This window comes from Xiphias gladius, chromosome 11 (assembly GCF_016859285.1).
Source record: "Xiphias gladius isolate SHS-SW01 ecotype Sanya breed wild chromosome 11, ASM1685928v1, whole genome shotgun sequence".
In the NCBI taxonomy this organism is placed as follows: domain Eukaryota; kingdom Metazoa; phylum Chordata; class Actinopteri; order Istiophoriformes; family Xiphiidae; genus Xiphias; species Xiphias gladius.
The window spans coordinates 27,878,936-27,902,474 of record NC_053410.1 but is presented as its reverse complement, the minus strand read 5'-3'; the positions used below and the strand labels follow the sequence as shown (position 1 = coordinate 27,902,474).

General features: G+C 39.5%; 1 protein-coding gene across 5 annotated transcripts in view; it reads right to left on the bottom strand.

Moving 5' to 3' along the window:
- The window catches only part of ltbp1 (latent transforming growth factor beta binding protein 1), a 188,647-nt gene that overhangs the window by 152,526 nt on the left and 12,582 nt on the right, over positions 1–23,539 (bottom strand). For all 5 annotated transcript variants that reach the window (XM_040138966.1, XM_040138968.1, XM_040138969.1 and 2 more), the window contains exon 3: positions 9,307–9,667. In XM_040138966.1, coding sequence (XP_039994900.1) covers positions 9,307–9,667 — 361 coding nt within the window. The remainder of the gene's footprint in view (positions 1–9,306; positions 9,668–23,539) is intronic.

Genomic DNA, 23,539 nt, shown 5'->3' with positions numbered 1-23,539 from the left:
AAAAATGCTTTCAATTAGTGAAATAAAAAATACAAAAATAAAATGTACACTTTACACAATTATTGGCACCCTTTTGATGAATTTAAATTAGTTCCTCAAACAAAACCAAACACAAATAAGACTCTACTGTGCTTAATTGTCAATGTTCACGTGACCTGAGTTAACCACTAAATTATGCCTTACTTCATAAAAAGGGGCTGACTGTTTCCAGTTTCTTTTTCACAGTGAAGACAGGAAAGCTGTCTGAGAGCATAAAAAATGCAATTATCAAAAACATAGGAATTCCAAAGTCTACAAGGCAATTGCAAAGATCTTGAAATCCCTGTTTCAACAGTTCATAATGTTATCAAGAAGTTTTAACAGTCCTAAAACTGTTAACACACTTTCAGGATGTGGTGCTAAGAAGAAACTCAATGAGAGAAGTAGGTTGATGCAGATTGTGGAAAAACACCATGCAAGACATCTAAAAACCTTCAGGCTGACCTGGATCAATCCAGAGTGGTGGTTTCAGCCCATACACTGCACACTAAACCAAATATGGCTCCCTGAGCGAAGGCCAAGGAGAGCACCACTATTGAAAGAAAGGCACAAAAAGGCAAGACTAATGTTTGCAAAAACCTTCATTGATAAGCCTCAGGCTTGCTGGGATATTGTTCTATGTTTAGATGAAACCAAAGTAGAACTCTTTGGGAGAGCATTGCATGTGTCTTTAAAGGCAATGAAATGAAGCCAATAAGGAAAAGAACACCGTACCTACAGTAAAACATGGTGGAGGTTCTATCATGCTGTGGGGCTGCTCTGCTACCTCTGGTATTAGAAGCATTGAATGTATCAAAGGAATGATGAAATCAGAAGATTTCCTATGCATTTTAGAGCAAAATGTGTTAACCAGTGTCAGAAAACCTGGTTGGGCCTTTCAGCAGCACAACCCAATGCACACATCCAGCAGCACCAAAGAATGGTTGAAAAGGAAAAGTGGCCAACAATGAGTCCTGAGGTAAATCCCATTCAAAACCTTGGAGAGAGCTGAAATCTGCCATTGCAAAAAGGACTCCTGCAAACTTATAATAGCTTAAACACACAGCAAAAGAAGAGTGGCAGAAAGTACCAGCAGACAGGTGCAAGAAACTTCTAGATTGCTACAAGAAACGTTTAGAGGCTGTCGTTGGTGCCAAGGGTTCTGCAACCAAATATTAGTGAAGGGTGCCAATAATTGTGTCTTGGGTACATTTTGTGTTTGTGTTACTTCACTAATATGCAAGTTTTGTTTTTTTTACTTTGTTTTGTTCAGTAACCCTTGACAGCTAAAACATTTCTATAACACAAAATTTGTTAATTTGTATTTATTTCTGAAGATATTCTAAATTCTGTACAGTGTGATATCACCTATATTCTCTCATCTAATATCTGTCTAACTATCATGCTCCCTTGACCACCTCTCATGTAAGTCTAACTTACCCCGCAGCACACTTGGAAATGGGGAGGGATCAGAAAGATTAGAACTTGTGACAATAATAACCAATCATATTCACTACTTTCTTCCCTTTAAACACAGAGTCTCTCTGTCATGACACAATGACAGTTTTGGAATCCTGTGGAGAGTTTTTTCTCAGAGGAAACTTGTTGTCTGGGATGTATAGAGTTTCAAATATGAATCTGTTAATGAAATAGTCGTCTGCTTAATCTTGATATTGCGACATAAACGTGATCCTGTATGATCCACAAATAAATCAGGACTTTTAATATATATATGTGTGTGTGTGTGTGTGTGTGTGTGTGTGTGTGTGTGTATATGTGTGCATATATATATATATATATATATATATATATATATATATATATATATATATATATATATGTGTGTGTGTATATATATATGTATATATATGTATATACCCCCATGCATCCAGAGCTTAGTAGTAAACTACTTCAACAACTTGTCTGCTACACAGCCCGGTAGATCTCAACTGACCAGTTGGAGAAAGGTTTCCAATGGGTTGTTCCATCTCTCCCATCCTTTTCACAGCAGCATATTAGATCATCCTACGTGGTGGAAGACAGATGGTCCAACGAGTCAGATTCCAGTCAGGTCAGCAACTCCCCGCCGTACGGAGCTACATGGACGATGTCACCAGTCTCTTTCAGACAGCAGCATGCACCTCCAGACTCCTAAAAAGAATTGAGGCGCTACTTACATGGGCCAGGATGAATATAAAAACCAGCCAAGTCCCAAAAAGTCTCTCAATCAAGAAAGGAGTCGGGAACGGCAACATCTCCTTCACAGTCGATGGCGAGAAAATCCCACTTTTGGTGGACCATCCTGTCTGAAACCTTAGAAGGCTTTACACAGCCAACCTTGCCAACAAGCCTCTGTCACATCCCAGCTCTCAGACCATCTGAGTAAGATCGACAAAAGCTTCAAACAAGGGAAATTCAAGGTCTGGTGTCACCAGTTCACCTTATACTACTTCTGATGTGGCCCCTGAAGTTGTGTGATGATTTCCTTCCAACACAGCACAGTGCGGAAAAAACCTCCTGAAACTGAAATCCATTTGCTTAGGCTACAAACAGGAAAATGTGAGGCTTGTGCTAAAGCTGAGAGACTCACCTGAACTGTCTTTCCAAAACACAGAGGCCCAAGTTTGAACATGACATGAACAAAGTGGAATGTGATGCAGAAAGTAGACCAAGCCATCAATCGACTTAAACAGCAGGAGATCGTTGGATTGCTGCAGCCAGGCAGAGCCGGTTTTGGATGAGGAACAGCAGCTAAGATGTGTTGTCCAAAGCCACAAAGAAGGAAAGGAAAGACCTGGTGATCTCTGAAGCTGTGAAGATGGAAGAGGAGAGCTATAAAATCAGAGCTGTGAGCCAAAAGCAGCAAGGGAGTGGGACAACCTGGGTGGCTGTAATCAACAGGACTGTTACCTGGGATGATATGTGGAGGATGTCCCCAGCAAGGCCGAGCTTCTTTATCAGGGCCATGTACAATACCCTTTCCAGTCTCCAGAACTTGCATCTATGGTATGGCTCAAAGGAGACCAGAACTATGGGATTCCCAGAACCCGAGCTTGCATCACATCCTCCAAGGAAGCATTGATGCAGGGCCAGTAGGACAGCCCTCAGATGACACCACGACCAGGTCCTGCAAAAGCTAGCTGAAATCCTGGAGACACGCAGGCTGGAGGCAAACAGGGCCACCCCGGTAACATGACGGCGGCTGATTCAGTTTGGCAGGCAAGGGGTCAAGGCTCAGAGCAGCAGCATGAGGGAGTGGTCCTTCACATCAACCGGAGGTGAGTAATACATGAGAGCTGATGTCGACTGCCAGTCAAAGTTCCCACAAGAGATCACCACAACCTCCCTATGGGGGGAGGCTGCTCTATATATATATATAATATACTTGATATGTTTTTGTCTGCTGATCTCTGACAGCAGCTCTGTAGGGTGAAATTGTTCTTTTTATTCTTTAGAAACATTTTTGTTAAGAAAACTTTCCCAAAAACAGAATGAAACAGGTATCCTTAAATAGCTGTCTGCAAGGACAGAGTGGGAATAAAAATCAGCCCAGGACTTTTGACACAGACTGGCCCACCAAAACCTAGCTGGAGACACATCATCAAATAACGGCACATGTCAAACTTCATAAGAATCCTGCAGTAAACATGGGTTAAATGAACTACAGACAGGTGACAAGGCAAAACGTGAAAAATGAGTGGAGAAATACCCCATCAATAGGGCATGAGGGGTCACTGAGTGGTTTAATGAGTATGAAAATGATGTGAATCATGCTATGGCCTTCGCAGTCACCAGATCTCAACCCAATTGAACAACTATTGGAGATTTTGGACTGATGTGTTAGATAGGACTCTCCACCACCATCATCAAAACACCAAAGGAGGGAAGATCTTCTGGAAGAATGGTGTTCCATCCCTCCAGCAGAGTTCCAGAGACTTGTAGAATCTACGCCATGGTGCACTGAAGCTTTTCTGGTGACTCTTGGTGTCCCAACACCTTACTAAGACACTGTGTTGGTTTTTCCTTTAATTTGTCAGCCGTCTGTATGAAAACACTACAGCAGTAAATACAGAGTCAGACATATTTTAATTTTTTTGGTTTTTCTTCCTTTATTGGATCTTTCTGTAATAAAATTTGAATCACGCAGAATTTGTGTACTTTAATTAGTGTATTAAAATTTCTGTGGAAACCAGAGCAGAAAACAAAGCTAAACATTGTCCTGCTAAATAAACTCAGACTAGCTTCCTGTTTTCTACTGCCTGCCAATTATGCTGTCATACTCTACTGGTATTTGTACTGGACTCATTGGGAGCTATGGTCCTGAATCCACTCTGCTGCTCAGCTCCTCCTTTCTGTTGTCTGCAGAATTGCTGCTGCTAGATGCACAACTGATAAAAGCATTTGGATTTTTCTGGATTTTAACTTTTCATCCACAACCTTACATTTTTTTTAACTTTGTTATTTGTGCATGGCAAGTCAGCAACAGTCCTGTCAGAGCTGCATGACCAAACCAAACGTAGTTTGCTGGAGAGGCAAAAAGATGTGACGGAGATGACCGCCACAGAGAACCACAGATTCATGCAACCTGCTAAACTGGGCCTGATCACCACGAAACCACACTATCCATCTCTTTTCCTCTTGCTTTCTCTCGTTCGCTCCCTCACATGCTCTCTCTTTCTCCGTCTCTCTCAGTCTCTCTTATTTTTTTCACATTGAGCCACCAGCCCTTTGTGTAGTGCCCCGCTAGGAAAAGTTACAGTCCTCCCTATAGCCATTCCATCATTAAGCAAAACGGTACCTAGTTTTAATGATTTGGCTGATCAGTGTATGTAAGCATAACAGCCAATAATGTATTTAGAGAGTATTTAGATCAAATCTGTTGAATTTGCTTTTCTTCAGATTTTCAGCAGATACAGTGACTTCAGAAAGTATTCAGTGCCTTTCCCTTTTTGCCTACTTTATTGTGTTGTAGATTTGATTTCGTGCTGAAAGGTGAACCATCGCCACATTCTCAGTTTGCGTCCACTCTGGAGCAGGCAAGGGCATCTCTGTATTTGGCTGCAATCATACTTCCTTCAATTCTGACTAGTCTCCCTAACCCTGCCACTTAAAAGCACCCTCATAGCATGATGTTGCCACCACCATGCTTCACTGTAGGAATGGCATTAGCCTAGTGATGAGCAGTGTCTGGTGTTCAATAGGCATATTGTTTGGCATTCTGTCCAATGGTTTAAATTTTTTTTTTCTCATCAGACCAGAAAATATTTTTCCTCATGCTCTCAGAGTCCTTTAAAAGCCATTTAGCAAACTCCAAGTGGGCTGTCATATGCCTTTTAATCAAAGTGGCTTCCATCTATTTACCTCCATGACCAACCATTTCACAATTATTGAGGCTACCTTGCTCTTGAGAACACTCAAAGCCTTATAAATGGTTTTATATTTATATATTTTAATGTTTGTTTTATTTTTTGCCCTGATCTACGCCTTGCCACTATTTTAACAAAGATGTCTACAGAAAGTTTCTTGGATTTCATGGCTTGGTTTTTGTCCTGACATGCACTGTTAATTGTGGGACCTTAAGTTTAAGTGTGTCTTTCTAAACTATGTACAATCAATTTAATTTGCCACAGATGGACTCAAGTTGTAGACACATCTCAAGAATAATTAAAGCAAATAGGATGCACCTGATCAGTTTGAAGTGCCAAAGCAAAGGTCTGAATGCTGAACGATTTTTAATAAATTTGCAAAAATTTCTAAAAACATGTTTTCACTTTGTAAATATGGGTTATTGAGTGTTGATTGATGGGCAAAATTGCAGTTTTATCCATTTAATTAAATCTACAATATAATGAAGTGCAAAAAATAGGCTGTGAATATTTTCTGATGCCACTGTATGTGATAAAAACTAAACTTTACTATCTCTTGCACTGACCTCTTTGTGCACACCTGTCTGACCTGATGAGAAGTTCCTTACCTGCGGATTATTTCCCTAATTTTTTTATCCTATAAGATGATAAAACTGCTCTGTTGCTAGAACAATGTGGAGAATAGCTCCTTGTGAGCCTTTGAATTCTAAAAATTGAGAGGAGCTTTCAAGGGCACTGATCTGGAAGAAATTATTTGTGCCTCTGCAACGCATTAAAAAAACCCTCAATATTTTACATGCACGAATGCAAAAAACAGCAAATTGAATGTATTCGTTAACATTTAAATATCATTCATTAGTATCATAAGACTGGTCTGATGTGTGCCAACATTAATGACAAGGCGTTGGGCCATTTTTCCTGTATCTTATGGGATTGCACATTCTCTAGTCATGTGCTGTAGTGGCAGGCAAAGCAAACCAACAGTTAACCACATCAGGATTTAGTGGCATTTCAACTCCACTTATGAAAGTGCCAGGAGAAATTCTAATTATTATTATACTAATAGATTTTGATAATGAGTGTACTAGCCGGGCAAACCGCAATAAAACAGCCTTCACAGAGAGAGATTCATGTTTTTTTTTTTAAAAAGACAATATTCCCTGTGTTTCTTTCAAGAGTCGTGTAAAGTTGGCTTGCGGGCCTTATAATTCACCATTCTGTCAAAGAGTCACTGTGCTATTTAACACTTTACTTGTGATATTATCAACAGATGAAGCCCATACCACTTTGGGGTAATGTTTGACAGAAACCATATCATTGGACTTCATCAGTATACTATGAGTAGGTGTGAAGCAAAAAAACAATGAGGATCACTTCTTTATATCAGATATTCCATGCTCTCTCAACAGAGGCATTTAGCCAAAAAGTGGAAGGCAATAATCTTAGACATAAGGGTTTATACCAGAAAGGGTTACTGGTTCAGACATCAGAATTGGTTTGCCACACACATCTGGATGTTTTTGTTGATATGAGCCTGACAATATAAACAATGCAGTTGCAATTCATGTTCTTATCCTAAGGACACTTAAATCCTTTGAGGCAATGGTTCCCCAACCCAGGGCGACAGACCAGTACCTAGCCTCAGAACATTTGTTACCAGGCTGCAGGGAAAAAATATGATGCAGAAAAAGGCTGAATAATAAATATATAACTTTACAGGCTAATATGGGCTATTTGTGTAGTAATAACCTTGAACTTCAAGCAGTCTGTACCATGTTTCATCTTTCCTTATCGCTCCCTGTCAAGGCCACAACAACAGGTTCATGATTTTGAACTTAAGTAAGTCTTCATTATTAGGGATGCACCAATCCCACTTGTTACCAGTTCTATCTTTTTCTTCAAATTTAAAATCTGTATGCCTGGAACTCATTGGGTTAATTTTTAAGTAAGATATCCTGGGGCCAGAGATTGTTGGGGCACTGAAGTTGGCAGCCAACAATCAGCAGTGACGGAATTAATGTAACTGAAAGTCGGAAACACATTGAAAAGCAAAGAGACAATTTGAAAGAGCTTTTTCATCGTATTTTATGATGTCCTATATAAGCCAGACATTCATTCCAGACATCGTACACCTACCCTAGTCCACGAGAAACCGGTCAGTATAAAAAATTTGTTCACAGTGCGAAAAAAAAAAAAGGTCAGTAACCCCTGCTTTGAGGTAGTAACCTCATGATGTTTTATTAGATAACATTAGACAGTAGTTTCAGTAGTAGGTTCAGTTCTTCAGCATGATTGTACACTCAGTAAAACAAGCCTAGATGCTCCAAAGAAACTTTTGGAGAGCCTTTTGTGCTTGCAGCTGTATGCTAAGACTAGATGTATTTAGACATTTATAGCTCCGTATCGTAACATATGTACTAATTATTTATTGGGCTTGTTTTTGTTGTAGGGCTGATAATTGGCATTTTAATTGCTGGATTGGCTTTGTAGTGACTTGTATTAACTTAGGATACTGCATTGTATTTAATAATGGTGTATTGGTATTATAGTACATTTTGGTCACAGCCCTGACTAGGGCTGGCTCATGTTAACACTAAGAACTTTTGTCACATTCAACATTTTTTTCTTATTTCCAAAATGTTCATAGGTAAGAACTAAACTTACAAGTGATCAGGTTGGATAGATTAGGCAAAAAAATTACTTGGTTAGAGAAAGATTAGATCTTCTTTGCTCTGTTTAAGAAAGACTGTGGAAAGATAGCTCAGTGATTTACTTAATATCAGATAATGCTGCATGGCATAAAATAACTCTATATGAAACACACAGATAACATACTTTTTACCAGATATATGAGTTGCCTGATATCTTCAGTTCAGCAACCTGACCACAACCCAACAGGTCCTAACAATGGGTCATGTGTGAGGTCAGGTTAAGGCCACTTTGTTGCATAAAGCTTTGGGCTCAGGTTGGATTAATTTCATATGTAATATAACTTAATAAGAAAATTACACACATTTCAATTGACTGAAATATGTTTAATGCCACAACTGGCCTATCAGCTTGTTGGTCGGCCACCATGCCACATTATGTGCTGGTCAATTAGCATAGTTTCATTAGTTATATTTTATGCATGAGACAACCTTTCTAAAGGAAGCATATAACTTTGTCTTTGAAGAAGAAACAACTACAATGTAGCCTCAGTCTCAGGTCAGGTTCGGATCTGAAATTCAACAGTACCAGGTGAGTTGGGTCTGAAAACGTGGGTACAGGCTGGGTCAGGTCTTGGTTTTAGGCCCGTGCAAAACTCTAATCCACAGTGGGTTCTTCTCCAATGCTGAAGTTGTCTGTTTGGAATGTAACTTCTTCATAAGTTTCGATCCATCCAATTCATGCATTTATGTTTTTGTAAAGTATAATTTCCCGATGTCCTGCTCCCAAGGCCTCAATACTGCACCTGACAGCTGACACGTGTTTTTTGATTACAATTTTTAAATCAGACCATTTCTATGCTCACTTCCCCACCTGTGCTGTACATGTTAACTTATACCAATGAGCAATCACCAGGAACACAGATAATTACTCAAATTTCAAAAAAATGCTGATTCATAAAAAAACTGCCACATGGGTAAGAAATGTGTCCAAATGTGTTCTGCAAAAATTTTCATGATTTAATGTAGGGTATATCTGTTTTTCTCTTATGGAGTTTTTATGAATACGTGAAAGACGCCCCACAATATTTCTTTTTTTTTAATTAATGGGCAGCACGACAGTGGAATACTGGGTGGTTCTAAAACCTTCTCCCAAAGTCATTTCACACACTGACTGATTGGTGTATATGAATTTTAAGTTGGTGGACAACAGCACGGAGGTCAGTTGCATTTTTCCTGAACAAATAAAGGTTGAATCAAAGCGTGGTACTTACTGCTGTTGCATGTGTTGTTGGATGTAATGTGGTCGCACAAGCTTGGGGGCTGGCTTGACAGTTACTTTCATCTGAGCCATGTTGCTAGCTGGTGGGGGGGCAGACGCGTAACCATTGGGAGACACTTGCTGAGGTATGGGCCGCTGGGGTACTACATTGTGTCCATTAGTGTGACCAGTGGGGTGCCCATTTGTGTGACCAGTGCTGTGCCCACTAGTGGGTTCATTCCCAGGTTGGGCTGGAAAGGGGTGTGTGGACGCCGTCTTCTGTTCGCATGCCTTCCCCTTTGAGCCAGGCTTGCAGACACAGAGTTGAGGCCTGAGGCACATTCCTCCATTCTGGCATTGAGGGATGCAGTTGGCTATAGCACAAAACCCAGACAGAGGAGAAAGAGGAAGGAGAGACAGATGGAGAATGAGAATGAGTGATGACAGTAGTTCATACAAACAAAAAAATAGGGATCTAGATGCAAGCATATGAATAAACTGGACTTGAATTTTCATGATTTTAAATACACATTCATACACATCGCACCTCATTCATTTATGCATTCCATTGTGTCCACTAAGGATGGGCATTTCAGATATAAATACTATTAGATATTCACTGGGAACTATTTGATTATTCTTTGAAGATCCCGTCCCCGCACATGCACATAAAGAGAGAGCGAGAGAGAAAGAGAGAGACCCATTCATGCTTTTCACAGCTAGGTCTTTTTAATCAGAGACATCTTTTCAGCTCGCTAACCAAGTACACAGCTCATTTGTATTATCATCATATAGTTTCTCCAGTTTTGCGGTAATGGTTTTTCTTGATAGGACTGTAAAATCAGGCTCAACAAATTCCATCAAACTTCGAAAACCCTTGCCTTCAACAAAGCTGATGGGAAGCATGTCTTTAGCTATCCTCTTTGAGATGAGGGCTGTTGTTTACTCAGCACGTCTAAAATCAAACTTAACTGGTCTGGTGACAAGGCTAGCCACTGATTGTTGATTTGTGGATCACCTTCTGTCAATAGTAATTTGTTACTTAGTACCAGGTGCCAGTAAAAACAAGGGAAAATACACAGAATGACAGTCGCATAAACTATTCGATTTCTTATAATTTAATGACGATTTGAAAATTCGAAAACCATGACCCATCCCTAGTATCCAGAAGTATAATATACTGTATGTATTTTATGAATTCCTCATTAGAAGGTGAAGGAAACATAGGAGCCACAAAGTAAATATCCCGACCCCCAAACCTCTGTCTCTTTTTTGTCCTTTTTCTACATATTCAGCATTACTGTATTTATGACACATGGGTTCCAGTAGCAGTATTGACTAAGAATGGTTGTAATAATTTAGTGGAACACAAGCCCAACAGAGCGGTGGGTCTTAATCTAAATAAATAATCTAACTAATCACTTCACATCTATTTCAGACAGCAGCTAGCAGGTAGCTAGGTAGTTGTCAAGTGTATATGAGAGACAGCTGGTGAACAGAGGTGTCAATATACCATTAAACTTTTAATATTATTGTTTTAAGCTTATCACTTCAAGTGCTCTAAATTTTGACCTCCAGGATTCAGAGCTGTGAAGCAGTCGATCTGTGAAGCTAGCATTAGCTTAAGCAGCCAAAGTGCAGAGTTGGGAGTAATACCTCTACGGGTTGTCAGTCAAATTTCAAACATTGTCAGAAGTGAGGATGACGAAATCTTCATGCATCCAGCGCCTCAAGTGTCAGGACTCTGATACAGGAAATGAAGTCTGGAGCACACAGTTATAGTTAGAGCTTTTTAATAAAGTACAGCGACTGACATTTCGACATAAAGCTGTGGGAGTGTAGACGTTTAAATTTTTAAATTCTTTTAATTAGCCCAAGTAACAGCTGTTTCTCAAAGAATGGACAAGCACTGCTTGATTCTAGGATTTGCACTGGCAAATCGATCAGGCCTACCTTAATTTTACATCTCTTGGTTCATTTATAAAACGTCAGTGTAAACACAAAGTGGACTACAACCAAAAGGAAACAATCTTTTTTGTCATTGTTTTGGACCAAATAAACCCAACTACAGGTGTGAAAGAAACCTGAATTTTAGCACAAACCTTGTGTGGTCAGGATGGTAAAGCAAAGTTGCATGTACTCACAGACAGAGACACACACACATAATGTCATAATACATTAAAACTCAAACTGGTTTTTATAAAGACATACCGTAATTACTACAACACACACAAAACACACACACATACACTTGGCCTCCATTAAAACAATACACTCTATTGAAAGCATTTCACTGTGTGTGTGTGTGTGTGTGTGTGTGTGTGTGTGTGTGTGTGTGTGTGTGTGTGTGTGTGTGTGTGTGTGTGTATGTGTGTGTGCGTGTGTGTGTGCAGTCAGCAGGAGAAACGTCTCAAAGAGAGGCTGGCCCCTTTCATTCTCCCAAGGGTCCCTGAGGGTGTGTCACCTCTTCACTAAGCTTGTTAGTCTAATTAGTGGCTTTGAGATTTGTGAAAATGATTAATGAAGGGAAAACTAAGCAACTGATGAAAGACATCTGCTGGCGCATGGAACGGTTACCCCAACCGTGGTTGTCCACAATGAGTCTTTAATAAAAATCAGATCTGGTCCAGTCTGTAGAGATCTACTCCTTACAGTATGATGGACTTTTCAAGAATAAATAAACTCCTAAGAGAAGGAGAAAGGGCATATCTTGTTGCCCAGTATACATCACCATGCCACAACCTGAGGGACAGGGAATGACAGTGAATGACCTAGACACAGATACACATGCATATAGCATGTATCTATGTGTGTCTACATAGTCCCCTTATACTCAGAGGATCAAAAGTAATTGGACATCTGACTGACAATCAGTTTCATGGCCAGGTGTGGCATGTTCCCTCCTTATTTCATTACAAATTCAGCAGATAAAAGGTCTGGAGTTGACTCCAAGTGTTGAATTTCCATTTTGTAGCTGTTCATAGGAACTCTCAAAGTGTGGTCCAAAGAGGTGTTGATGCAAATGAAGGAGGCCATCATTAGGCTGAAAAAACAAAACAAAGCTATCAGAAAGATAGCAGAAACCTCAGGAGTGGCCGAATCAACAATTCGGTACATTCTTAAAGAGAAGGAATTCACTGGCGAGCTCAGCAAAACCAAAAGACCACAGAAGACAAGTAAAGTGGATGATCGCAGAACTCTTTCCTTGGTGAAGAAGAACCCAGGTCAAGAACACCCTCGAGGAGGTAGGTGTATCATTGTCAAAGTCTACAATCAAGAGATACCTTCATTGATGTAAATACAGAGGTTTACCACAAGGTGCAAACCAGTAGTAACACTCAAGAACGGAGAGGTCAGTTTAGACAAAGCCTGCCCAGTTCTGGAACAAGATTCTCTTGAATATGGTGCCTCACAGTACAGATGGATAATGACCTAAAACATACTTCCTAAGCCAAAGAAATTAAATATTCTTCAGTGACCTAATCAGTCGCCTGACTTTAACCCAATTAAGCATGCTTGTCATTTACTGAAGATAAATCTGAGGGCAGAAAGACCCACAAACACGCAGCAATGGAAGGTGGCCGTAGTAAAGGCCTGGCAAACCATCTCAAGGGAGGAAACTCAGTATTTGGTGATGTCCATGGGTTCCAGATTTCAGGCAGTCATTGAATGCAAAGTTTAAAAAAATAATCATTATATTTATAATAATGTTGGTTTGTCCAAATAATTTTGAGCTTTTTAAATCAGGGACTATGTACAAAAATGGCTGTAATTCCTAATTGCTTAATGCAATATTTTTGTCAAACCCCTTGAATTAAAGCTTAAAGTCTAAACTTCAATCACATCTTGATGGCTTTGTTTCAAATTTATTGTGGTGGTGTACAGAAGCAAAATTACAAAAATTGTGTCACTGTCCAAATATTTATGGACCTAACTGTATATTTATGGTTGAAACTTTAAGCTCTCAATGTGCTTTGTCGGACAGCATATGAAAAGTTGTTTCAGACAGTATTTCCTTCACTTTTCATATGCATGACTGAGTGCAACATGAAAGCCTTTGAGAAGAGACTGTCTAAAAGTATGCTGTGCTATCCCCATCGCACATCACCACTCTCTGTATGACGGCAGGGTGTTTTCCCTGCCTTTTAGTGTGGTCATTTGCAAAAGGTATAAAAACTTATGCTTTTTCTTAACATGTTATAAAATGTAGTTCGATTGAAGCACACTGAGACCCTGAGAGTCAAGTTCTCCTAAAGGAGCATCTAGCCACACAAGCTTGCTGAAAAGCTCCAAAGCCAGCTAGCAATGCATCTCAACCCTGACATCACATCTTGGACTAAGGAATAGTTAGTGGCCAGCCACAGTATGCCCACATGGCTAGCAGCCTCTCATAGGTACTATGAGAACTATACGAGAACTGGGGAAATTTAAGGAAGTGTATAAGCACAATTTCTCGTTACAATCTACACCCTTCTTCAATTGCAATGTGGAAACTTGCCACCTCTACAAGTTCTCTGATGGCTCCTCAATTGTGGGATGCATTGAAAAGGAGAGTGAGAAGGCATACCTAAACTGGGATTACAGTTTAAACTGACAGACAATGGTTACGCTTATCTTTTCAATACCACGTTATGCATCTAAACAGGACAGATTAAATTAGCTGTCAGCTATGTATGCTCACATGTGCGATCCCACTCCGAGAACCACATTGTTAGTTCCACATCCTGAGTTCCCCTGGCTTTAACTTTTATTTGTTTTTAGATATGCATGGGTATAGATTTATCGACATTGTGGATTGACATTGCTTTAAAAATATGATCTTAGTCTAAGCACTCCATCACCCAGCACACCTCAGTTGCATGGAGAAATTGGAGAAAAAAGGATAATTCTTGTATTTTTAAATCTGGGCCATAATTTCCTATCTTTTAGGGTCTACATGATTAATAGGGACAAAAATGTTTGTTTCTCAAGAAAAATGCAGTTCCAGGAGCAGAGAGACCTGCTGCAGACAGAGTGGAAGTAATGTTATTAGTGAAAGTTATTTTGTTAACCTGGCATCAGTACACACAAAAGCATGGCAGGATAACAGCAAAAACAATCACTCAATAAGTCAGTAGTATGTAAAAAGTATCAACTGAGTAATGACTGATTATAAAGTAATCAGATGGATCAATTTCCCCCTTTCAGCAGCTGAAATTCCTAATTATGGAATAAATGATATCAACAAGCTTACACTGTCTGAGCAGTACCCGTGGCCAAAGTGTGTCTGTGTAGTGTAAAAAATTCATATTACTGCTTACTTATAATATGACCTAACATATAAGACCGTTTTTATGCCAAAATTTGCATATCCTATACATTGGGAGATATCAGAGGGATACTTACTTGCAATGAATGATGATGGTGTTTATTACTGATAACTTTTATTAATACTGATAAGATTCTGCATTGCTTCTCCTTTTGTAAACATCAGAAGGCGAACCTGCGCAAATAATATAGGCACTGAAAGGGATGTTACAACTGAGACCAGAAACGTAAAGAAATAGGTCTGTCTCTGTAGGGATCTTTTCCATAATGTTGTCAGACACTTAAGAACATATAATAACATATTGAGACTGTCAGTGGCAAAAACAAGCACTTTTATTGGATTTACATTTATGCAGACAAATGCCCGTTTGGATTAAGGTTGCCAGTTATCATGTTCTCGATCGATGGGAATGATTCCAAACATTTTTGTCCCTATTAATCATTTACACCCAAAAAGATGGGAAAAGAGGGCCTAGGTTTAAAAATACCGGAATTATCCTTTAATTTTGCTGGACTCTTAGTAACAAAGTGCTATCAGTTCCTAAGGACACAGTACATTAACATAGTTAATTTAAAGTAACATATCTGTGTCATCTACTTCTGTCTCAAGACTACCTGCAAACCATGCCGCATGACTTTTGTGGCGAAGTTTGTACTCAAGCAGAGCAGGGTGAGCAGCATGGAGCAACATAGCTAATGTGACAGCTTCCTCCATTTTGCACTCACCAGGTCTCTGTTACCTCAAAGGTTCACAAATGGGTGAGAGTTAATACATTCATGTGGTTAGCCCTGTTGAGACAGTTTGCAAATTGCCAAAAGCATTGATTTTTATGTCAAAGTTCACCAAATTTGAGCCCTACATAAAATACATCTACTTTTACTTGCAAGTGACTCCCTTAATTGCAGCAATTCTTCTAAAATGAATAGATTTCAGCCTGAAATAGTTCTGTTTCAAATTCCGGTGTGGCTCTAATTCTATATTCTAATTCTATATAATTCTATGTTGTTGCCACCAACTCCCTTCTCTTTGCCTGAGAACCTTAAAACTAAAGCAATTAAGCATGCAAAAGGATAACTTCTTTAAACTTTACATCTGAGGTGTAAGCATGAGTTTAACAGACTATAATAGTATGGAAATGTTCATTAACGGCACGATATATATATTTTAACAGCAACCTCATTCAAAAAACTGTGTCCCAGTGCCTACTTTAAACATTTATTATCAGTTGAGTTACACCCCCTCCTCCATAGAGTGATTACCTATGGAGATGACATCATTGCTGTCTCTCTCCTCTGGAGCTGAGTTACTGTATGTAGGCATTTTGAAATAACCCCACAGTTAATTTTCCACTTTGGGCAAAGCTTTTTTGCTTTCTTTTCAGACTAGCGTAAATAGTTTTCATTTCCCCCACCTCTCTCTGGCCTGGAACTGAGGCTGCCATCTGTTCTGCGAATAGTTTTTTTCTCTCTCTCTCTCTCTAAAACTGAGGTCAGCTAAATAAGAGCTCTGTCTGACAAGGGTGACAGACTAATTGATGGTAATTTACATGTAAACTGGGGACAGGAAATAGATTAGTCATGCTGATGCCCCTGCCCTTTTGATCAAACCGTGCTGGGCCTGGCACTCAGGGAGTCCCTCCACACCCACAAATAGGTTTGCTTGGGGTCTGCAAGAGTTAAAAATATTTGGGTGTGTTTGAGTGAGTGTGTGGTTGTGTTCATGTCGTAGGGAGTTATAATGATTTTCTTTGTGTCACTGCCATGATGCCTTATTTCTTATTTCTAAATTCCAAAACAAAGAAAAGAAAATTGCTCACATTTTATGGGTAACTGCAACAGTCTATTTAACCTTGCATGTGGCTAGGACAGATGTTCACTGAATTCAGAAGCAGGTAGTGGTGGGAAGATATGACATTGATATATGAGGTATTGAATTCCACACTAACTGAGTCACTGCTGGCCTTAAGAGATTAGCTTAACTGTGAAAAAGACTGTGTTAAGAGTCTATTGGCCTCACTAATCCTCAAAGCAATAGATACACCTATATTTCCACCGACCAGGGATGATGCCATAGAAACCTTATCATACTAAACATCCTAGTTATTCAAAATATTGCACTAAATCCACTTTGATTCGACTCAAGTGATGTATTCATTACAATAAAAAAACATTTACACATGCAAAAAGGATTTCTAGTCTACCAAGGAACCATTAGGGATTCCAAGGGCAAAAATTTGCTCTCGGGCTATAGCTGACCCCCAAAACTCCCACCTACTGTCTTCTTTGGACCCCCTGATTCCATTAAATAAAAAATTCACTAGGGCTGTACATTAAGTCAATGAGTTGATGCATCAGTCGAGAAAACCCAGAGTCACTGCACTTTTTTTCTAAGCTGCCTCACAGTACACCGACCAATGAAGGAGCAGGCTGTAAACTTTAAAAACTGAGTTTTGTCTTAAAATGACTGAGCCACAAAACTAAATCCGATGAAAGTGGGACGGGTGATGGAAATGGAGGGCAGCGCAATGTCAGACAATGTCAGACAGCACAAGGCAGGGCAATGCGACTCGTTTCGATATTCCTAGCTCTATTGTCCAGCTGACAGCACTGTCAACAACCCAGCATGAGACAAACTCCATGGCACAATAGGATGTCATAACTCAGCTGTGACCAAGACACCAACTTTTACTTTCTCTGACTGTGTGATTTTTACATCCCTGATAATGAACAAAGACATGAGGTCTTAGGTAAAACATGAGTCATGTACAGGAATATGGTGTACAACGGCTTGAAACAGCTTGAGCTGAACTGAGTACATGTGTAGGGGAGTGAATAATATATTTTTGCTATTTGTAGAAAAGGTGTAAGGAAGAAAAGACATCATAGTTTACATAGTTTTTGTATTTCCTTGGTATCTCATAGCCTCCACGTGTATGTTATATCTCTGGCTCAGCTGTTATCTACACATGCATTCTTTGCATCCTCCTCCATCCTTTGCAGCCTCTTCCTATCTTCAACACCAATGTACCCTTTCATTACCAAAAAGGAAAAGTGAGGATAACCACTTATAAGTTTTAAGGTTTTGCTGAATGGTGTATATATATCATTAAAATCAGTTACCGGTGTTAATGTTGTGGCTGAATGGTGTAGATCTTTTCAGTTAAAATCAGCCTCTCCTGTTGACAATGAGATTGACCAACAAATAAGATAGTGAATGACATGACATGAATGATAGTGAATGACTTGCAGTGAGGTACTAGCCGCATGAAATCATTCTAATTTTGGATATCTGATTCACAGAGCTTGTACCTGCACTGGTGGTTAAGTCGGTTGAGTGTGGACATCATCCAGATACAATACCCAGAGACAGTCATGTCTTAATTGATTTGACTCCCCCCTTGCCCTGTGAACTGAGGTGTTGGGCATGTTGCTAAACATTTTCTGTGCTTCCCCTTTCACTTTATAACACCTGCATTCAGCAGTTGTCCAGTGACATTGCTGCTGATGGACACAATAAAAAGCGGTAATGGGCTTGGCCACTGGGCAATGAGCAGCAAACCAATTGAGCCAGCAAGTTGCAAGGTGTTATTGTAGCCAACCAACAATGAGAAAAGATGTTTTTGTTTTGTTTTTTTGTGGGAGGGGAAATAACCCTCCATCCTTTTGCTGTGAAACACTGTCATACATAAAACAACCTGGACGATAGAGAAAAGACATCTCCTTATTATCATCTTCTTATATTTTCTACAAAAATCTCATTAGCTTCTCACTGTCTAATGTCATTAGAGCCTCCACAATATATCAACAGTATATTGAATGATATTATGTTTATGTCATGTCATGTCGAAAAACAAATAGCTATGTATATATCAGGTTGTTTTTACCTCAATCAATTAAATATCAGTTGACCTAAAAACTCCAGTATTAAGTTGGGCTAAATTATACTGATAAAGATAAGAAGATTGACATCAATTCTTCTCTGTGCATCCAGTACACAGAATGGAGAGGCCTGATTACCAAAGTGGGCAACTGTCCCGGGTCAACAGAACAGCCCGGAAATCCAACAGTCACTGCATGTCAGTTGGTTGCAGTGATTTGTTTAATGGCAAATTTCTACCACTACAGTACAATATCAACTGGGGATTTCCCAATCAAGTTTTTTCCCAATCCAGATCCAAGTCCTTTAGTATTGAGTATCTGGAGATGCTGAGATATGAGTCCAGAATATTTACAATGTTGATTAAATACGTATCTGACACATTGAAATAACAGCTGTAGTGACTCATCTGACACACACACTACTTGATCCAAATACTGAAGTTCCTACTTTGAAATTAATTAAATTTATAATTTTAAATTATTGACATAACTTAAATGAAAGTTTAATTGGAGATGATGTGACACAATCCATTAGATGGAGGACATCTCACTCTGTTGGAGTTGTTGGAACTACAGAAACACTCCGCACAAACTCAACTCACTCCACTCTGATTAGACAGCAGTGTTACAAAGTGGAGCTTCTTCCCTCACAAAAGATCTTTGCTTGAGTACAAACATGGGCTTGCTTAAAACACAAAAACCAGACAACAAACAAGTATCATTTTGGCTATCAAGTTGCTTACTGAATTCACAGTAATTAGCAACAGTTGATGTCACCTTTGTCACCAGCTAAAAATGAGAAGCTGTGACCAGAATGTTTGTACCCTACTCTTTGCCACTGAGAAATAGAAAGTTAGAACGAAATTAAGCAAATCCATGTATTTTGCAAAGCTGGATGTCAGAACCCACACAAGTGCACCAAAATAATTTTTCACACTCACCCAGTCAAATTTTCACTCTCATATGCAGTGAAATGCTACACCGTAGGCTGTGATGAAGCAGATCAGGGTTGCAACACTAGGAGCCTGAAGTGAGCAAAACACATTTCAGTAAAGAAAGGATAGGCATTTCTTCGCCTTTATTTTAGTTGATAAAGATCGATTAAAATATGCATCTCTAATGTCAACTAAGGCAGGTCCTACATTGTTACAGTACTAAGGATATGATTCTATCTTGTAGAGGAACCCTGTGTCAATTTTATTATTTAGGTTTATCTATAACCAGTTATAGTGGAGGCAGCAATCCACATCTTGGCTGCTTTCTGTCAGGAAAGGAAAATGAACAATTTTCATCTACAAAGACATTTTGTCTGAGATAACCGCAAATGTGTGCACTTTCGGCAGATTTGACAAAGCACAGTTCTGCCCCGCAATTCAATAATCCGCTGACATCTGACTTCATCCAGTCTGGGGGAGGAATTGCAATGTCTCCTGATCATTTCTCCTGAATCAGAGGAGTTTTGTGTAGCTGAATCACATGTTGTCAACTATGGCTGCCAAGAAAAGAAGCAAACAAAAACAATCTGTGCTCTACAGCAACAAAGAAAGGTCCAACATACACTCACTGAGCTCTTCGTTAGGAACACCATTCACATACTGGGCACATACACAATTTTACTCTTAAAACAGCATCAGTTCTTTGTGGCTTGGATTCCAAGGTGTTAGAAACCTTCCTTTGGGGTGGTCCATGTTGACATGATTGCATCATATAATTTCTGCAGATTTGTCAGCACATTCATGCTGCCAATCAACTGCAGCTTGTTTTCGGCAGGATACTGAGTAAACTCTAGAGACCGCTGTGTCTGAAAATCCCAGGATATCAGCAGTTTTAGAAATACTCAAACCAGCCCATCTGGCAGCAACGATCATGCCACGGCCAAAGATTACATATCTCCCCATTCTGATGTTTTATTTGAACATTAACTCAAGCTCCTCGCCTGTATCTGTAGGATTTTATGCACTGCACTGCTCCCGCACGATTGGCTGCTTGGATAACTGCATAAATTATAAATTCCTAATTCCTAATGAAGTGCTTGTTTAGTGGACATCTGTCCATTTCTACCTTATTTATTGTGGTCAGGGAGGAACACAAGGAACATTCCTTACTGACCAGCATTAATAATAAGCCACCATAATAAGAGTTTTGACTTCTGCAAGACTAACGAGGTATACGATATAAAGACAGACAAACAGATCGTTGCTTTATCTGTGACTAGCTATGTCTTTTGAAGTCCTCTTAAGACATGGTCAAGACATTTGAGAGTGTATTATGTGTGACATAACAGAAAATCACCCAGATTTAACTTGTCATTGGCAAGACTGTGGATAGGGTGAAATTTCAATGCTTTATGTATTCCTACAAAATTAAAAGACAGCTTGTCATTGTTGGGTTAATTGAGGGTGGGGGGCTGAACTGCCAACCTGAAAGAAGACTTCATACATGGTGACTCAAATGTTCCTGTGTCCATGTGTAAGGCAGAGACTACAACATAATCCGGCTCTTGTTCATTTACTTTATTGTGGAAGTCAAAGAAAAGACAAAAGGAGGACCCTGTGTAGTACTACATGTCATAATTGCACAGTTTGAGTTGATCTCCATAAAGTTCTACTACTCTAAACCTTATATATACCACATAATGACAGGTGACAAATTCAAGGAAAAACCTGAATAAACGAGTGGAGAAACAACAAATACAGATGTTTCCACACAGGTTCACTGCATGGTACAATTAAGCAATTAACATCCATTAATGCTCTGTGGCATGTATACAAATGCTGGGCAGGCCCAGTTGATTGTGATTTTGTATCAAAATGACAAGAGGAAAAGTGACTTTTTAAGAGGATTCATTGTTAGGGCACAGAAGGCAGGAGCCTCAGTCATAAAGACTGATCATCTTGCTGGTGTTTCAATATGAACAGTGACTAAATTGACATCTGAATTTAGATCTATGGGAAAGACAACAGTAAATAGGGTCGGAAATTATGGTCGACAGCCCACATTTGACAACTATGATGCTCATGGATTAGTTTGATCTGTAAGGAAAAACAGAAGAGCAACTCTTCCTCAGGTGACTGAGAATGTCAATGCAGGACGTAATCAGACTGTGTAAGCAAGAACAGTCTGTTGACAATTACATATAGATGGATATTATGGTAGGGTTGCAGTGCATAAATCCCCCATTAAAAATATGAATGTTGAGAGTTCAGTGGTGCAAAAACCTTAGGCACTAGTCAACAGATATGTGGAAAAAGACATATGGGTAGATGGCAAGTGCATGTGTTGCGTACACCAAGAAAACGGGACAGACCTGAATGCTTGACCCCTACAGTGAGGGATCCAGTGGCTCTGTTATGCTATGGGGTGCATTTTGCTGGCATGGTTTGGGTCCACTTGTCTCCTTAGAGGGAACGGTCACTGCAAATCAATACAAAGTTGTTCTGAGTGATCACCTTTATCTATGATGAAACATTTCTATCCTTATGGGAATGACCCCTCGGGTCTGAGGGGTCACTGAATGGTTTGATGAGTACGAAACTTATGTGAATCACATGCTATGGTCTTCACAGACACCAGTTCTCAATCCAACTGAACACCAATGGCAGATTTTGGACCTATGTGTTAGAGAGCGCTCTCCAGCACCATTATCAAAACACCAAAGGAGGGAAGATCTTTTGGAAGAATGTTTTCCATCCCTTGAGTAGAGTTCCAGAGACTTCTAGAATCAATGCCAAGGTGCACTATAGCTGTTCTGCTGGCACACGGTGTCCCAACACAATACTAAGACAATTTATGTTGGTTGTTCCTTTAATTTGTCATATTGCTGTTTTCCATTATCTGGAGAGAGAATGTTACTCTAATAACAACACATCAGAATCCCAGCTGAATAGAATAGTGACACTAATGCTCGAATTATGGGATGCTCAAAGATTCCCACCTGAAAGAACGAAAACGTGAGTAATAAAAGAGGTATCTCTTGCATCTCACACAAAGGGTTGGACAGAACAGGGTGACCTTACTCACCCTCCCCACCGAGCCCAGCCAATATACAGTTTCCACCGCTTATCTGGGTATGGTTGACTGGCAGGGGACTAAACAAGGCAGGCCAGATACATAGCTATGCACTACAGCTCTTCCTGGAAGATCCCAAGGTTTTCCCAGGACAGGTGGTTTATGTAATCCCTTCAGCGTTTTCTGGGTCTGCCCAAAGTATCTCCAATGAGGAATCCAGGTCTGACTGAATACTATTCCGAGCTCCTTCCTGAGATATGAGCTCCCCACCATGTGTCTAAGAATGAGCCCAGACACCCTGCAAAGATAACTTTCAGTTGCTTATATCCATGATCTTATTCCTTTGTGATTATCAAAAACTCATGAGTAAATTCCATGAGTTGGAATTTACTAATCAATCAGTAAATTCAGTGCTTTGTCTTCAAGCTGAGTTCCCTTTTCACCATGACAGTCCTTTAGTGCATTTACAGTACTGCTGAAAGGGCACAGAATGTTTCCCAAAGGATTTTTTTCAGCGGCAATGCTGTTGTACATGTGTCTATGACCACAGAAAACCAGACCCGTATTTACGTGCTACGTGAAACAGCTTAAAACAACCTTAGAATCATTAGCGATAGGCTTATTCATGTTTGCTTTGTCAAGTGTGCGAATTAAATTTTGACGCTCGAAGGCTCTGGAGGCCCAGATAGCTGTAATAATAAATGTGAAATTATGAAATCCTTCAGTACAGAAAAATTAATATACTCTTTCTCTTGATAAATACAAATAGATACTATAAACTTATTGAGCCAGTCTTTTAGACTCATGAAAATTCAAATATAATGTGACTAACAAAATAAGTGTACAGGATGAAGTGGCACCAGTTTAGTCTAAGTTTATATCTCTTTGAAGTTGGCACCCTATATGATATTAATAAAACCACTGTGATTCATTTGTGCACATTTGTGCAGGCAAAATAAACACCTGTACTTGCACTGTTTTTGAGAAATTAAACATTACATTTTAAAGCATAGGCCTCAGCACCCCATTAATATCCAAATGACTCCAAAGTC